The sequence below is a fragment of the Oryx dammah genome, unplaced genomic scaffold (assembly GCF_014754425.2).
Source record: "Oryx dammah isolate SB20612 unplaced genomic scaffold, SCBI_Odam_1.1 HiC_scaffold_26, whole genome shotgun sequence".
Lineage (NCBI taxonomy): Eukaryota > Metazoa > Chordata > Mammalia > Artiodactyla > Bovidae > Oryx > Oryx dammah.
This window is the reverse complement of record NW_024070210.1, coordinates 72689377-72706431: the sequence shown is the minus strand read 5'-3', so window position 1 is coordinate 72706431 and position 17055 is coordinate 72689377. Positions and strand designations below refer to the sequence as shown.

Below are 17055 nucleotides of genomic sequence, written 5' to 3'. Positions count from 1 at the left end.
CGTATTTGCTACTCTAGTATTTCTTATCTTCACCTTCTGCTAGGTGACCAGGCCCCAAACCCACAAATCATCCTGGACTCTTCTCAGTATCTTACGGCTGGGTCAGCTTCTCTGGGTCTGGTCACCTCAATTGCTTTCTAACTATTTGCCCCTGTACATCCACACTGGTGGCCTTCTCACCTACCCATTAGAATATTCCAGCTATTCCCAGCCTCAGATCCACTATAGCCTCCAGTCAATCATCCAAGCCTTGCCAGGACAATTTTCTAAAACAAGAAGCTGGAAGTGTCACTCTTCTGTTTCCAATCATTCATTCATTCAGAAAAAGCTTGAAATCTGTGTTTTAGAACATGAAGCTCCATTTTAGCTTCTTCTCACCTTTGCCCATGAATGTCAGGCAGCCTATTTAGGCTCTCACTGGCAATTTCTCACACACGACCTGCGCAAGCACCAGAGGGCTCCCAGAGACCTGGGCTGACATGGTCCTTCCAGGGCTCTGACTGTGACGCCCTGCATGTGGCATCCATAGCTCCTGTTCTAGGTCCCATCACCAAGATCACTCATCAAACTCCACGGTAATTGTGGATTTATTTCTCAGGTGATCAAGAATCAATTATGTATAAGTTAAATTAGGTTCTCAGGTCTTAGCATGGTGCCTGACACACTGTAAACGCTTCATCTAAAAACAGTAAAATTCTTGGTGAGTGATGCTATAGTATTTTTGATGACACATTTCCTAGAGTCCAATCTAAAAGTAATGTGAAATTTCTGAATTCCCTTCCTGACTCAACTCTGGATATGTGTTTTGGCCCCTTCTCCATACACATTGGGTCTTTAAGGTTCTCTGAGAGCCTTCCTAGTGCCAACCCTAATTCCAGTAAAGCTTTGAGCCCAGGGAACCTTGTAGTTCTATTTCATTTTTTTCTGGGTAATACAAATTACTTGAGGCTATGGGCTCATCTCCTTCTGTGGATCCTAAGCCTCCTTTCTGGACATTAGTTATGAATGATTGTTTATCCAGCATTTCCTTCTTCTCTTCTAAGTCCTTGCTGGTAAGCTGGGGTGTTGATCTGTATATTCTTGCCATCAGTTCTTCACTCACTGTGTCCACTTAAACAAGGAAGTGTACCTTCTCTGGGATATAGGTCCTACTTTGGGAGAAGTGTTTCATGGTCGTATTTGGAAAGGGAGAAATGCAGGGTGCTACTCGGCAGCATTTGAATATGTCAGACTTCCCAAGATTCACTTACAGGACCAGATGCCTCCCGGCCCACAAGCTTTTTACTGCTTGCATTTGTGAAAACTGGTGATACCCCTGATTTCAGTCATAAATGAATCAGTGGTTTGAAACTAATTTTAGCAAAGAAGCAATTTACATATAGTGTGTAATTTTTTCATCTTGTTCTGATTCAGAATTCCTTTGGGTTTTCATTTTTATATCCCATCACATGGTTTTCATAATAATCAAAAGTTACAAAACCTTAAAACAAAGGTATGTTTTCTTTTATGAGCATTCTTTACTTCATCTCAGTGCCATTAAAAAGAAAAGGGATTATGACCTGGTTGTAGGATGAATAAGAAAAACAGTTGATTATTAGAATTATTATTAAAACCCAAGTGTCCCTAAAAGAGGCACAGAGTATTAACTAAGAAACGTTGGGGGGTTATGGAAAAAAGGGGCTCCAGCTTTGCTCCTATGTAAAAGTATTCTTGGTAAGAGGTTACAAAATGTCAAGGTATTGATGTTACGATTTGACTAAGACTTTCAGAACTATCAGTTAATCATCATTTCAACCCCAGGATGGATTTAATAGCTGTTAGTGGATTCTCTCCTCTTCTGGATTCATTTCCAACTCTTTCCATCCATTTTAGTTTATACCCCTTTCCTCGGGTGGTTGGCTTCAAGAATATGTAACTCTTCCAACTTAATTTTGCAAGGGGCTTCAGTGCCCAGCTGCTCAGACAGTGAGCTTCTGTGTGTAGGTCAGGACTCACCTTAAGCTTTTAAGATCTGTCTTGCTGTAATTTTTAAGAAACTTTAGATTGTTTTCCCTTAATGAGTGCCTGCCTTGTTCCAAGCGTGGAACTATGAACTCTTGTCTGTGTAAGTAAGTTGATGTGGAAAAGTAAACACCTGTAGAATAGAATCATTATGACTATTATAATTGATTGAACAGAAAAATAATAGTAAGCTCATTTTAGAAAGAGATTTCTTTTAATCACTTGCCTGTAGACATTTGCCTTGTCTTCACTTAGCCTATGTTGATACGCTATTAGAGAATACTGCATTATAAAGGGAGTCGATTGTGTTGTTTTCTTTTCTTTTTTTTCAGACTGTAAAGATTAATGCTTCCCATTTGGGTTTTAGTCTTATTTGGGAAGCAGGAGATAGATTAAACTTGACGTGGTTCAGTATACTTGCATTAACTTTCTGTTCTTAACTTATACATCATACATTTGTTCACCAATATAGAAACCCATTAATATATTTTTAATTTTTAAAAATTCTATAGTTTTTAAATATTACTTTCCATTTACAGCTATCACAAAATAGCTGTGTTGTAAAGTGTATCTTTGAGCCTATCTTATACCCAGTTGTTTGTACCTTCCACTCCCCTAGCCCTATATTGCTCCTCCCCCACTGGTAACCACTGGTTTGTTCTCTGTGTGAATCTGCATCTTTTTGGTTATATTCATGATCTGGTTATATTTTTTAGATTCCACATATAAGTGATATCATATAGTACTTGTCTTTCTTTGATTTATTTCACATACCATAGCATAATACCCTCTGAGTCTATCCATGTTGCTGCAGATGGTAAGATTTATTCTTTTTATGGCTGAGTAGTATTCCATTGTGGAGAAGGAAATGGGAACCCACTCCAGTGTTCTTGCCTGGAGAATCCCAGGGACGGCGGAGCCTGGTGGGCTGCCGTCTATGGGGTCTCACAGAGTCGGACACGCCTGAAGCGACTCAGCAGCAGCAGCAGTATTCCATTGTGTGTACATCTTCTTTATCCATGTATCTATTCATGAACACAGATTGCTTCCATATCTTGGCAGTTATAAATAATGCCACTATGAACATTGGGGTGCATATATTTTTTCAAATTAGTATTTTCAGTTTTTTTGGATGTCTACTCAGGAGTGGAATTTCTAGGTCAAAAGGTAATTCTGTATTTAGGTTTTTGAGAAACCACCATACTGTTTTCCACAGTGGCTGCAACAGTTTGCATTCCTACCAACAGTGTATGAGAATTCTCCTTTCTCCACATCCTTGTCGACATTTGTTAGTATTCTTTTTGATGATAGCCATTCTGATGGGTGGGAGGTGTTATATGGAAGCCCATTTTGAAAAGTGGCTTTGTTGTCCACAGTTGAGCACATCCCTTGAGTTTGCTTATTTGATACCTTTTATGATGGTTCAATTGACATTGTCAAATAAGGAATGCTCTCATGGTGAATCTTTTTCTGCTGTCTTTTTATTTCCTGTGTGACTGTATATGAAGTCAGCTGATTCATTCTTAATTTTTACAGATTTTTGCATGAGTTAGCCCAGATCCCTAATTTTGCTGAACGTGCCCAGTGCATAATCTTCAGATCTGTCTTTTCTGAGGGTATCACCGCCTTGCACCGAAAGGTAGAGATCATCACACGAGCTTCTAAGGTATGTTTGCTGCTTAATTCAAGGATAACTTTGCCTCTCTTGGGGGTGGAGGAGGGAGTGGAGAGTGGGAAAGATCAACTTGAGTCCCTTTGTAGAAAACTTTTTGCCTTAAGATTGTGTATTTCCCTGTGACGATTATCCCATAACTTTGTGTGCAGGTAGGTGAATGAATAAGAAACGAGATGCAGATTGATAGAGGATAAAGAGGGAGAAAAAAAATAACACTTCTACAGATTTCTCACATATTCCAAATACCTCCCAATATACATACTGGCCACTTAAAACCAACCTTAATAGTATAGTGTGTTTTCTACTCTGTCCAAGATTGCAAGAGCTTTGCCTTAAACCAATGCACTGGATCATCTGAAATGTGTTTACATAGTGAAATATTGTAAGAAGATTCCAGAGACTTGATAAATGACATAAATGATTATGGCAATGCGTGATGGGCCAATAAATTTTGTTGGCTTCATCCCACTGGTGTTCTTTATAAATTCTTGAGCTTGGCATTTCCTCCCAGTGACCTACATCCCAGGACCACATGATGATCCTGCATACATACTGTAATGTTTAGTTGCTTATTTGAAGACATGTTTTTTTTTTTCCCCTTCTAAAACATAAAAAATTTCAATAAAGAAAGCATAAATATCACCAAGGTATATAATATGCACCTTCTAATAATGCCCTAAAAAGCAGGAGCAGAGGTCAACTTGGAGCTGCACTTGGTTTTCTGTCTTTACCCTGAAATAAAAGAAAATAAAGTCAACTGAAATTATAGAGAAGGGAAAAAAGTATCAATTTGAAAATTTGCACTTGGAGCCAAAGAATGAGAGAGAAAGAAGTGAAACAAATGAGAGAGGAAGCTGAAGAAAACCCCAGGAAGTTTGAAATTGTAAAAGTTAATAGACAAATAAGCAAGCGCTTAATAAACAGAGCCTGTGACCTCAAAATACATTATCGTAGTTCACCTCTGAGGGTTATTTCCAGGGATAAGGAAACATAGACATGCTGTTGTATCTACCCGACATTTAACTATGCTGTTTATATAGAGACAATGTCCAAAACCAGATTCTCAAATGATCTTAAAACCTTTTGTATTTAGAAGCCATCAAATACAAAACCTAACTGTAACAACTCTCTTGTTTCAATTTCTGAATCCTTTAAAATAAGTATTTAAAAAATAAAATTGACTCAAATAGAATGTAATATTTAATATTCAGTGTTAAAACATGTAGTTTGTAATTCATTGAAATGATAAAAAATGATGGCTGTTAACATATTTTTTAAAGACACTTATGGCTTAATGAAGTGTATTTTCTGTTTCACCAATTGTTAAGTCCCATTGGTAACAGGCCAGCAAACAGACTATCAGGTGCTTGGTGAACATTTGTTGTTGAATGAACATAGGTGCATTTGGATTTCAGCCTCATAATAATTATTATTTTTTTCCAGGGCTTGCTGCACATGAAAAGTGTAAAAGATATTTTAGCTCTCATTCTGGCTTTTGGAAATTATATGAATGGAGGAAATAGGACTCGGGGACAAGCAGATGGATATAGCTTAGAAATTCTGCCCAAACTCAAGGACGTCAAAAGTCGGGTACTTATTTTTCATATGAGTTTCTGTGATCTGCCATCATTTCCCTTCTACCCCTTCAATTTTTTTTTAAGGTATCCCTACTTGTCCCATTCATCTCTGTCTTCCTCCTAGCAGTACATTTTTTTCTTTGCTTTCTTTTGAATACAGGTTTTTCATGTTTGATCTTCTTTTGATGAAAAATTCCCAACATTCATTTGCTTGAAAGCACACAATTAGATGTTGAACTACCATGAGAGGATAAAACAGATAGTGTACAGTATTAGCCATAGCACAAGACTTGAATCTGTTTGAATTTGGTGTTAGCTACTTGTAATTTACTCACCCCTGTGTAGGGAGCGATGCTGAATCACCAAGGGAGCCGAGCATTTGAATTATCCTTTGGTCCACAACAATTGGACTGGGGGGTCCACTGTCAACCCCTCTGAGCCTGATTATCATTTGGCTCCACACCCCTGCAGAGCTTTCTTTAGAAACAAGCAGCCCATAGCTAGACGTCCCGTGGGGGTGGGGGAGGGTGGGCAGGGAGGGGGAATGGAGGGAGGGGAAACACACAGGCAAATTAGAGTTAGACCCACGTGAACAAGACACAAAGGCTGCCTTGTGGGAGGGCTTGCTCTCCCCTGGAGTCCCAGGGTCATAAAGTGGCAGGGTGTTCCTTTTAAGCCATCTTGATTGTTTTTCATGCCATTAAGAACACACATTTTTTGAGAGGTGGGAAGGGAGGGATGGTTTTTCTGTTCTGCTCCCTGGTTCTCTTTAGCACTCCCCTTCCTCCTCGTTTTTTGGCTTTATGCCTAAAAATATTGAGACAGTCTTTTGGTTGGTTGGTTTGTTGAGTGTCTTAGCCATTACCTCAGAGGTCTTATGGATTATCTGTTTGGGTTTTCTCCCCCTCAAAGGAAAAGTGTAGTGTCATTTCTTTCTATAGATGCCATTAAAAATGAATGGGACAAGGAGGATAATTTCACCAGTATCAAACAGAATCCAGACTAGGTATCACAAAAGTATAAGAATTACAAAATGAGATTTCAGTTCTTTGACTGTATACTATGGCAGAGTCTCATGTGAAGGATATTCATTTAAGCTCCTCTTTTAAACCTAGGATAATGGGATTAATCTGGTGGACTACGTGGTGAAATATTACCTGCGTTACTATGATCAGGTAAGAAATGGCATTATGTGGAAAACTGTGCCTAATGGGGTTTCAACTCCTTCACGTTGTTGGCATTCAGAAATTGGATGATGGCTGGATGGATGAATTTCAAGTCCAACATAGAATCTGAGAGCTCTCCAGCCTCCTTGGTTTACAGATGGGAACACTGGAGCCAAGAGAATTTAGTTGACTCTTGTGAAGGGAAGCATTATTCAGTGGTACAAATCTACGGCCTCCTAATCTACCATGTAACACTGCTTCAGAGAGATCCCTAATCATCTCAGTGCCTTCTGACCAGATTGTGAGGGTTCCTGTGAAACCTATATCCATTCAGTAATTGGTTATATTTGAAACTAGATTCTGGGCTGCAGACCAAAATTTAGGAACTTAATATGCAGTAATACTCAAATACTTTATCAGCAATGTTCATTGGTGAACAAGTTAAAGATGTGGAATTTAAATCCATCTTCCCCGCTTAAATTACACTGGCCATTAGAAATAAAAATTTCTGTGAGAATCCACCTGAGCACCATTTTCTATGTTTTATTCCTTCTCATTAAATCGAGAACAAGGAGTCCTAGCTTTGAGAAGAAAGAGGTACTATTGTAAGTTGTTGAGAAACCTAGCAGTCAATAAATGGAAAAAGTCTTGGGAAAATGTTGTCAGGAGTCCCACTTAACTATCCACAAAGGCAGAGTTTTTCCTCGGTACCGAGGGAAGAAAAGTCAAGATTCCAGGGCGTCCTTTGCAAAAAGCCTGCAATTTCATGCAGAGAACAAGCTAAGCACTGATCAAGTCTTTTGTCATCTCTCCTCCCCTCCTGGTGGGTTTATCTGACTGTCTGTAATGCTTGATACATACTTACTGAGTTGAATGTACTGTAAATATCCACAAGTGTGTAGTCAGTAGCATCTGTGAAGAATTAGATGAGTGGAGGTGACAGATGTTTTCTGGTAGAGCAGTAAAGGTGTGTTGAGCTTGAGACAATGTTTGTGCACCCACAATTCTGACAATAGGTACCAGAGTGGCAGAAGAACTATCCTGAAGAATCTTGGGGTGACAATTCAAAGCTGACATGAGCAGATTTGTGCATAGTGTCTATCTCAGCCATCCTTCCTACACAGACACGCTATGTAGGAAGGACAAAATTTGCCTATGGAATTTGACTCCTGATGAAGAGAGCTGAACCCAGTGGAATCAGCTTCACAGAGGAAAATGTTAAAATACAATAAGATTAGTTTCAGAAATTCCAAAGGAAATCAACCCTAAATACTCCTTGGAAGGACTGATGCTAAAGCTGAAGCCCCAACATTTTGGCCACCTGATGTGAAGAGCCAACTCATTGGAAAAGACTCTGATTCTGGGAAATATGAGGGCAGGAGAAGTGGGTGACAAAGGATAAGGTGGCAGAATGGCATCACCAACTCAACAGGCATGAGTTTGAGCAAACTCCAGGAGATAGTGAAGGGCAGGGAAGCCTGGTGTGCTGTAGTCCATGGGGTCACAACAAGTCAGACACCACTTGGCAACTGAACAATAGGATGGTCCAGTTTAGGAAAAATAAGTCAACAACTGTGTGGTGTTCTCCCAGTTTTTCACTGTGCAGAATGAATTTCACTAAAGAGTATAGGATTATGTGAATTATAAAATGATCCCTTCCCTTTTAGGAGCCTAAGTGATGATGTTTGTGGTTAGTGGTGAAGAGCAATTAGCAGAAGAAAGGTGACTTGCTCCAAGCTTCCTTCTACTCATGGATGATTTTTGGTCCAAGTTGAGGTCTATGTGAAGTTTAAAGAAACCCTTTTAGGGCCAAGTCTTTTGAACTCTTAACTGAGCAACTTTCATAAGAGCTACTGCTGCTGCTGCTAAGTCACTTCAGTCGTTTCCAACTCTGTGCGACCCCATAGATAGCAGCCCACCAGCCTCTGCCATCCCTGGGATTCTCCAGGCAGGAACACTGGAGTGGGTTGCTGTTTCCTTCTCCAATGCATGAAAGTGAAAAGTGAACGTGAAGTCGCTCAGTCGTGTCTGACTCTTTGCGACCCCATGGACTGCAGCCTACCAGGCTCCTCCGTCCATGGGATTTTCCAGGCAAGAGTACTGGAGTGGGTTGCCATTGCCTCCTCTGCATAAGAGCTACTACTAAGCTGATTTGCTCAGCAGCATTTTCTCTTTTTCTACCTTAAAAAAAAGAAGAAATTGAGACTGAATCTGATAAAAAGTTTTAAAGACTATAAAAGAGATATGCATGAGTTCTTCCAATGTTGATTACTGTGGAATTTTGTGGCAAGCATCTTAGATGTTGTTCCATCTTGGCACCCATACTAGAATATTGCTTCCATTGTTTTTTAGAGCAGTAACATAAGTAAAGGAAAGTGAAAAATAGTATACTGATCATGTAAAATATTGTTCTGATCAAATGAGGAAAACCACTTTCTTCTAGCATTACAAATGGGGCCAGATGTCTTAAAGGAAGAGGGAAGGACCCAGGAAATTCTTGAAATCACAAGAAAAGAGGGTAATAAGGTAGATGACCCCTGTCCAAGATGCAGACTTCCCAGAACAGTGTTCCATAAGCTGTCTGTAATAGTGCCAAAGTTTATTGGTAGACCTGATGGTGAGTACTCAACTGAGAACAAGACATAATTCCTGCCTTCAAAGTGTTTATAGTCTACTGGGGAAGACACCATGCTAACAAGGCAATTTTTAAATTAATGTTGATAAGTGCTGTGATATGAGAAGTAGCAGGGGCTCTTGGAAACATCCAGGTGCTGGAGTTCTGGGAAGAGCTTTAAAGAAGTGCTGTTTTGAGACCTGAAGAAGTATGAACCAGGACATGTGAGGAGGGCCTGGGGAAGGATTTGGAAAGAGACAGTTTTGTAGACAAAAGTCTACAAGCAAGAGACTGTGGCCTGTTCTTTTATTTTCTGAAAGTATAAGAGTGAGGGAGTTAGAGATAGGAGAAGGGAGAAATCAGGCTGGAGATGGAGACAGAGGCCAGATCATAAAGTGCCTTGTAAAGCAGTTGTAGAGTTTGGAATTAGTCCTAATGGCAGTAGGGAAGATGGAATGTGAAGGAGAGCTGGCAGAGTAGCCTGTGTGGAGAGAAGCATAAGCGAAGACGGCCTGAGACATGTAAGACACAAAGCTTACGTTGAACAACTTGGGGAGAAAGCCGGCTGGACTGGAAAAGTTAGCTGAGGCTCTGCTCTCCCTGTGTGCCTACAGGTTGTGCACCTCTGGATGTTTCTCTGCTGAGATCCTCTCTTAGCTGTAGTTGTGAATTTTGTCAGCACTCTACACAGCCATGCTTTTGTAAATACCTACTAAGATAGGTCTTGGCTGGTGGCTCAGACGGTAAAGAATCTGCATGCAGTGCAGGAGACCCAGGTTCGATGCCTGGGTTGAGAAGATACTCTGGAGAAGAAAATGGCAACCTACTCTAGTATTCTTGCCTGGAGAATTTCATGGACAGAGGAGCCTGACAGGCCACAGTCCATGGGGTGGCAAAGAGTTGGACATGACTGAACAACTAGCTTTATACTTCCAAGGCAAGCAACATTAGGAGAATCTTTACAAATATGTGAAGAATTTGATCACACATGCACACACAAACACACACATGAGCTTTAAAGTGCAGAGGAAGGTAGGTAAGAGCATAAATGAGCGCAGTTGCTTCTCCCACTTCAGTGCTGCCTAGTCCAATACTTTCTAATTCACACCCATGCTGCTGCTGCTGCTGCTGCTGCTGAGTCGCTTCAGTCGTGTCCGACTCTGTGCGACCCCATAGACGGCAGCCCACCAGGCTCCGCCGTCCCTGGGATGCTCCAGGCAAGAACACTGGAGTGGGTTGCCGTTTCCTTCTCCACCCATGGGCATACCCCAAAGATGAGTTATCTAATTGCTACCATGTGAAGCTCAACAGGGACTTTCAGTTTAAGCACTTTCATGTGTTCTTCCTATACCTTTTTCCATGGGAATAGAGCGTCTAAGATTAGGACATATCTGACCATTTTCTCTTTGATTCAAGAGTCAAATTAAAACCCAACCCAGGGACTTGCCTGGCAGTGCAGTGTTAGGACTCCCAGGTTCCACTGCAGGGTGTACAAGTTTGATCCCTGGTCCAGGAATTATGAGCCAACATGCTATGAGGCACAGCCACAAAATAATTTAAAAAATTAAAACCTCAGCCCATGCCACAGCCATAGCCTTGGCCTCAGTGCCAGTAAGACCAAAATGATAGTACAAAAGACACAGAAGCACTTCAATGTAACCAGTCCAAAGTTAGGAATAGCTGGGGGTCTTTGCTATGATTCTTATCCGACTGTCCAAAAAAAGATGTTTTGGAATTTCAACTGAAAGTGACAATTGGGAAGTATAATGTACTTTTGTTTACCATATATTCTAGGAAGCAGGAACAGAAAAGAGCGTTTTCCCCTTGCCTGAACCACAGGATTTCTTCTTGGCTTCTCAAGTCAAATTTGAAGACCTTATAAAAGATTTGAGAAAACTAAAGAGGCAACTAGAAGGTAATGGGAACTGTTCTGTTATTATGAGCATAGATATTTTTTAAATGGTTGAAGAGGATGATATCTCTCTGGCTCGTGGAATGGAATTGGTGAGAGTTCAGGAACTACAGTCTTCGGGACACTCCCATCTCTGCGTACCGTTTGGAGTCACTTTATTTACACATCTGTCTCTTTTGTTAGTGTTAATCAGTGCTTACTAGGTATGTTTCTTGTTACCTATATTTTCCAACATGTAACAGATACAATTGCAACTCTTTTCTTTTTTTTAAATTCTTACTGTGGTCTTATATGATTCTTCTAACTAGGGTAAGAAGATAAAGGTAACCCAAATAAGCAGGAACTATACTAACTCCATTTTATAGATGAGAAAAATGAAGCTTAGTAAAGCTATATTCACATAGCCAGAGAGAGGCAGATTAGATCTAATTAGAAAATCTCAGTGTTTTCTAAACTAGTTTACTATGCTGCCTTATCTCTCCTTCTCTGTTACTGTCATGCAAAATGCACACTCACATTCCTATATATTTTGTTTATGTATATAAGTCTAATAGTGATGGCCAGACCCATAGTAAACAGTCTATTTTAATTTACATTTTTAATTATCCAAAGCAAAATGCTGAAAGCCCTTTTTGGCTTTTTTAAAAGGTGAAAATATGTCTCTGTTGGGCAGGAATTTTCCTTTGGCATCTCTCAAGTCTTGTGTTTTCACAGTGGAGACATCTCCTTGTCCAAGAATATAAATACTTGCCTCAGAGCTTGTATAACTCCTATTGAAGAGCTCTGCAGAGGATTTAGGGAGCGTGTTAATGTGGAAATGGAGCCCAGAGCGCCAAAAGCAGAGCTTGAGGAAATGAAGAGCTTGCACCAGGAATATTTTTACACTAAGACATAAAATAAACATTTTAAAAATGTTTATTGTGAAAGAGTACTCAGAAATCTAAGTCTTAGGCGGAGGACAGCTTGGAAATGCAAGTAAAGTGGGAAAGATCTGCTCCCGGTGGCAGGGCAAGCCATTTATTTTTACTTTAGGCATAAAACTTACTTAAATAAGGATGGTGGTTACAACTGAATATTTTTACCTTGTAAATGATTTTTAAAGGAACATGTGGAGTTTCTTTTTCCTCCTGTTGATGTGGTCAAGAGCGTGAATTCAACCAACTGGATGTTTTGTTCAGGAATGTGATCTGTGAACACATGATCATTCTTTTTCCTCTCCTCAAAAACAGTTTTTTTCCTTGACTGAGATGAGCTTGATTCTTATTGTAAGAAAGCAGAGTAAGCCATCACATATTAGTATTTTTCTGTCCCTCTTCAGTGGCAGAATTAGGGCCAGCCCAGTCTTCAAGGTAGCTGTTGCAGCAGCAGAGAGGACCTGTGCTTGTCTAGTACATGTGTATGTTAGATATTTAGGCTCCTCTGTCCATGGAATTCTCCAAGCAAGGATACTGGGGTAGGTTGCCATTTCCTTCTCCAAGGGATCTTCTGACGCAGGGATCGAACCCACATCTCTTGTGTCTCCTGCATTGGCAGGCCAGTTCTTTACCATCTGAGCCACCAGGGCTATCCCTAACTGCCCAGCCTCTCTCGTCTCTTGGTCCTTGTGAAACCACGGTCTCCCCTCTCATGTAGTCTTCGAGCAGAAACCTGATCTGTGTTGGATCTTTCCTCTTCGCCTGCTTTCCCTCCATGGGCTCTCTTTTATCAGGCAGCCTGGCTCGGCCCCCTGCCTTTGATGTCTCTGTGTGTATGATGATAAATGACAAAGGGAAAAGAAGAGTGAATTCGGAGGACAGTGGAGAGGCAGGGGTGAACCTTGCTTTCTCTAGGGTGATCTGTGGTGTCATTCCAGATCTCTGAGGACTTAACTGATAGTTTCCTCAGGCAATTTTAGGGACATACAGGAACTTCTGAAGCTGGAAGAGCTGCCTTATACAGGAAAACTGAACAATACCTCAGCTATTTTTCTTCTTTGCATGGCATGTCATCAGAAGACATGAAGTTCACCACCAAGGCAAATGAGGAAACCGGTGCTGCCCCACACACATTGAATATTTAAACAAAAATGCCCTGCTAATCTTTAGAGATGCCAGTGTTTTTAATACATGAAAGGTACCTAGTAAATATTTAAAGAAAATACAGACCATCGGTTCTCTAATGAATTTCTTGTTCTTCCAAATCCCATCTGGCAAGATGGCCAGAGTCGTGGCGGCCCGTTTCATCTCCCGTCCCCATTCAGGCTTCAGCTCCGTTTCCATAAGGCCTGGGTGTGAGCCGAGATTGAATGTTTAATTGAAAAGGACATAATTTTCACACATACAGCAAAGATTTGATGAGGCTTTGAGGTTTATTGTAGCCATTAAAATGTCGTGGCTGCTGGCAAAACCCCAGAAAATGTCTAAAGCTAAACCAGATGTGATTAGCAAATTTCAAGAAGCCTCAGGCCCTAGTTCTCTGGGCAGCCATAGACTTTGAAAAGAAAATCATCTTGGGTTGCAAGAACCACACCTTAACAGTGGAGTGGAAGTTAAGTGATGGTTTTTGGTTGTATAGATGTTGCTGATAGCAGTAGAGATTGGCAATGAGATTGTCTCTTTCCTAGAGACCAGAACTTCCACCAGCACTTTTATGTAGGAAGACATAGCAGGGAATTGAGGACAGTAGTAACCGCTACAATTTATTGTGTGATTATTATCAGGCACTTTTCATAGCATCTCTATAAGTCTTTACAATGATACTGTGAAACAGATACCATTATACAGTCCTCACAAGAGGAGGAAATGGAAGTTCATGGTGCTCAGGTGACCTGCCAGGTTACTTCACAGCTGATGACCTAGTCGCATTTTGAAACTAGATATGACTCTAAGGCCTGTTAGTCATGACTTATCCTGCTGCTGCCCCAGAAGTCTCCATAATCTGATCAGAGGTCACAACAGAAAGATACATAAGGAAACAGACAACAGAGTTAGTGTATGAGGGTGTGTGTGAGCCCAAGAACCTGCTCCAACTATGTACGTATTGATAGACCCTCAGATCACTTAGGTCGCTGAGAGTTGGACACCACTCAGTGACTTCACTTTCACTTTTCACTTTCATGCATTGGAGAAGGAAATGGCAACTCACTCCAGTGTTCTTGCCTGGAGAATCCCAGGGACGGGGGAGCCTGGTGGGCTGCCGTCTATGGGGTCGCACAGAGTCAGACACGACTGAAGCAACTTAGCAGCAGCAGCAACAGCAGATCACTTGGAGACATGGGAAAGAACTTTGTGTGTGGGGTGGGGTTACATGATTGGAGGAGATAGAGGAGAGATGGGTTATCAAGGTGAATGGTACTGCACAGGATTAGGAACTCAGACTTTAGAGGCAGAGATATACTTTCTACTGGCAATCCACTCCAGTATTCTTGCCTGGGAAAATCCCAGGTTTGCAATTCCAGGGAGTGTAGTCCTGCCAGGCTCTTCTGTTCATGGGATTTTCGCAGGCAAGAATACTAGAGTGAGTTGCCATTTTCTCTTCCAGGAGATCTTCCCCACCCAGTGATCGAATCCACATCTTTTGTGTCTCTTGCATTGACAGACAGTTTCTTTATCACTAGTGCCACCTGGGAAGCCCAGATAAAAAGTATCATTTCACCTGATTTTTTTTAAGGACAATTATAACACCTGCATCATCAGAGGTAATGAGTGCATAGTCCCTTAGTTAGGAAAGTTTCAATATAGCTGATTAACAGTACACACCTTTTACTGGAAAACACATACTTTGTGGAATCAGGCCCATAGTGTTAAGGCCCAACTGACTGTGTTCATGGAGAACCTAATTCCCAGAGCACTACAGAACAAGTTCTTGGTGATCGTGAATGTATTCTTTGTCTTATTTATTGTCATACATCCCTTAATCAGATAGTAAATTTTATTTCCCTGATACTTTGGTGATATAAGTCATACCTGGGAGCAAGCAACAGGAATAACTACTCTCTGTCTCATCCCTTGACCTTGTTTGCTAGCTAGCACTTTGAAGGTACTCTTACAAACCCATCTGTGGTAGGCAGAGTGATGGCTCCCAAAGATGTCCAAACCCTGCTCCCTATAGTCTGTGACTTTATTACCTTACATGGCAAAAGGGGACTTTGCTGACCTTGAGATGGGGAGATTATCCCAGACTGGCCAAGTGGGCCTAATCTAATCACACAGATCTTTAAATGAATCTTTAAAAGCTGACAACTTTCTCTGAGGTCAGCGGGAGATACTACAGTAGAATGATCAGAGAGATGCAGTGTTGCTGGCTTGGAAGATGGAGGAAGTGGGCAGTGAACCAAGGAATGTGGCAAGCCTCTAAGGCTGGAAAAGGCAAGGAACAGATTCTCCCTAGAGCCTCCAGAAGGGAATGCAGCCCTGTCAACACCTTGATGTCAGCTCCGTGAGACCCATGTCAGACTTCTAACATACGAAGCTATGAGGTAATATATTTGTATCGTTTTAAGCCATTTAAGTCTTCTGTAATTTGTCATAATAGCAATAAGAAACAAACACGCCATGAAATGCATTCTTTCTGATTGTGCCAGTTAAAACCAGTCACACACACATGCACGCATGCATGCACACACACACACACACACACACACACACACACACACACACCACACCACACACACACACCCATTGCTGAGGCCCTAGATGTAGGATTCCCCAGCTAGTGACTCTCACCAGTATTGCATGAAATGTGAACTGGTGCTCTCTTAAAAAAAAAAAAAAAGGCTGTAGCCTCATAAACCTGGAAATGCTGTATACTAAAACCAAATCACAGGGATACAGTGCACATGAACTTATTCAAGGTTCTTCGAAATCCTGCAGTTTTCAAAAAAACAAACAAAAGCAAATAGGTTTAACCCTGTTTGAACCAAGATTTCTCAAAACATCAAACATTGTTTTTTTTTTCTATCACTGAACATACTTAGTATACGTCATAGAATATGTTTTCCGTTAAATACAGTTTAAGAAGAAGGGATGTTGATATTGCTGTTAATTCTTAATATAAAAAACACAGCTGTTGGTTAAATGGTCATTCCTGGATGATCTTCGTAGGTGTAACTGTGATAAAGAGCCCTATACAAGCACGCTTCATACTCCCTAGCTTCATTACCCTACATGGGTTTGTTATCCACATAAACATATATAGTAGAATAGGTCACATCCTCGCTGATGTCTTGATGCTTGAAAGCCAAAATGGACAACTTTAGTGTTACTAAAAATTATTCTAGTATGATATCATTGCCCCCAAATCCACATTTGTGTGACATGATCCAATTTTTTTATTATTTAAATAATTATATTGTTATTTAAATAATTATAAAAATTATTTCTGGGTTTCAAAGTAGAACAGCCAGTTTTTTTGTTGTTATTGGAAAGGATAGGAACTCTTCAGATAGGTGTTGAGAAGTCAGCCTATTGTGAAAAGCTTAAGGATAAAAATAAATTGCCCTTAATAGCTAAGAAAACGTACTCGGTACCCCCTATCATTAAGGGTAAGATATTTGATCAACTAACTATGTACTAAATCTTGACTTGAAAATGATGCATTATTAACCCTGCTACTGCATATGTAAGTTGGGAAAATGTAATCAGTAGTTAGGGCTTCCCTAGTGGTTCAGATGGTAAGGAATTTGCCTGCATTGAGGGAGACCCAGGTTTGATCTGTGGGGCAGGAAGATCCCCTGGAGAAGGAAATGGCTACCCACTCCAATATTCTTACACTCAGGGTAAGATAATCTAACTTGTTTGAGAATGTTGGCAGAGATGCAAGTGAGTATGTGTGTGTTCATGTGTGTTTTAAGATAATTCTGATGATGTTCTTTTCTCTAAACATTTTAGACTATATTTGAACATGTCCTTTCTTATGTATCATTTAGAAATATTTTGGAATACACTTACACAGTTTCAGAGAGGCAGAGTCTCTGTTAACTTTTTTGATATCTGTTATCACTCTATAAATGTTTATCCTTCAAATGTTCATCCTGAAATGTTAACTCTTTTAAGCCTTCTGTAAATGAGATGCTGTGTGAAATGTGTAGTCCAGGCATTCAATAAACACTGCAGTCTTTATTCTAAATTTGA

At 40.5% G+C, this 17055-nt stretch overlaps 1 protein-coding gene across 2 annotated transcripts in view; it reads left to right on the top strand.

Moving 5' to 3' along the window:
* Window positions 1-17055, top strand: part of FMN1 (formin 1) — a 435492-nt gene that overhangs the window by 276916 nt on the left and 141521 nt on the right. For both annotated transcript variants that reach the window (XM_040226990.1, XM_040226989.1), the window contains 4 exons: window positions 3538-3667; window positions 5120-5266; window positions 6369-6428; window positions 10828-10948. In XM_040226990.1, the coding sequence (XP_040082924.1) occupies window positions 3538-3667; window positions 5120-5266; window positions 6369-6428; window positions 10828-10948 (458 nt within the window). The remainder of the gene's footprint in view (window positions 1-3537; window positions 3668-5119; window positions 5267-6368; window positions 6429-10827; window positions 10949-17055) is intronic.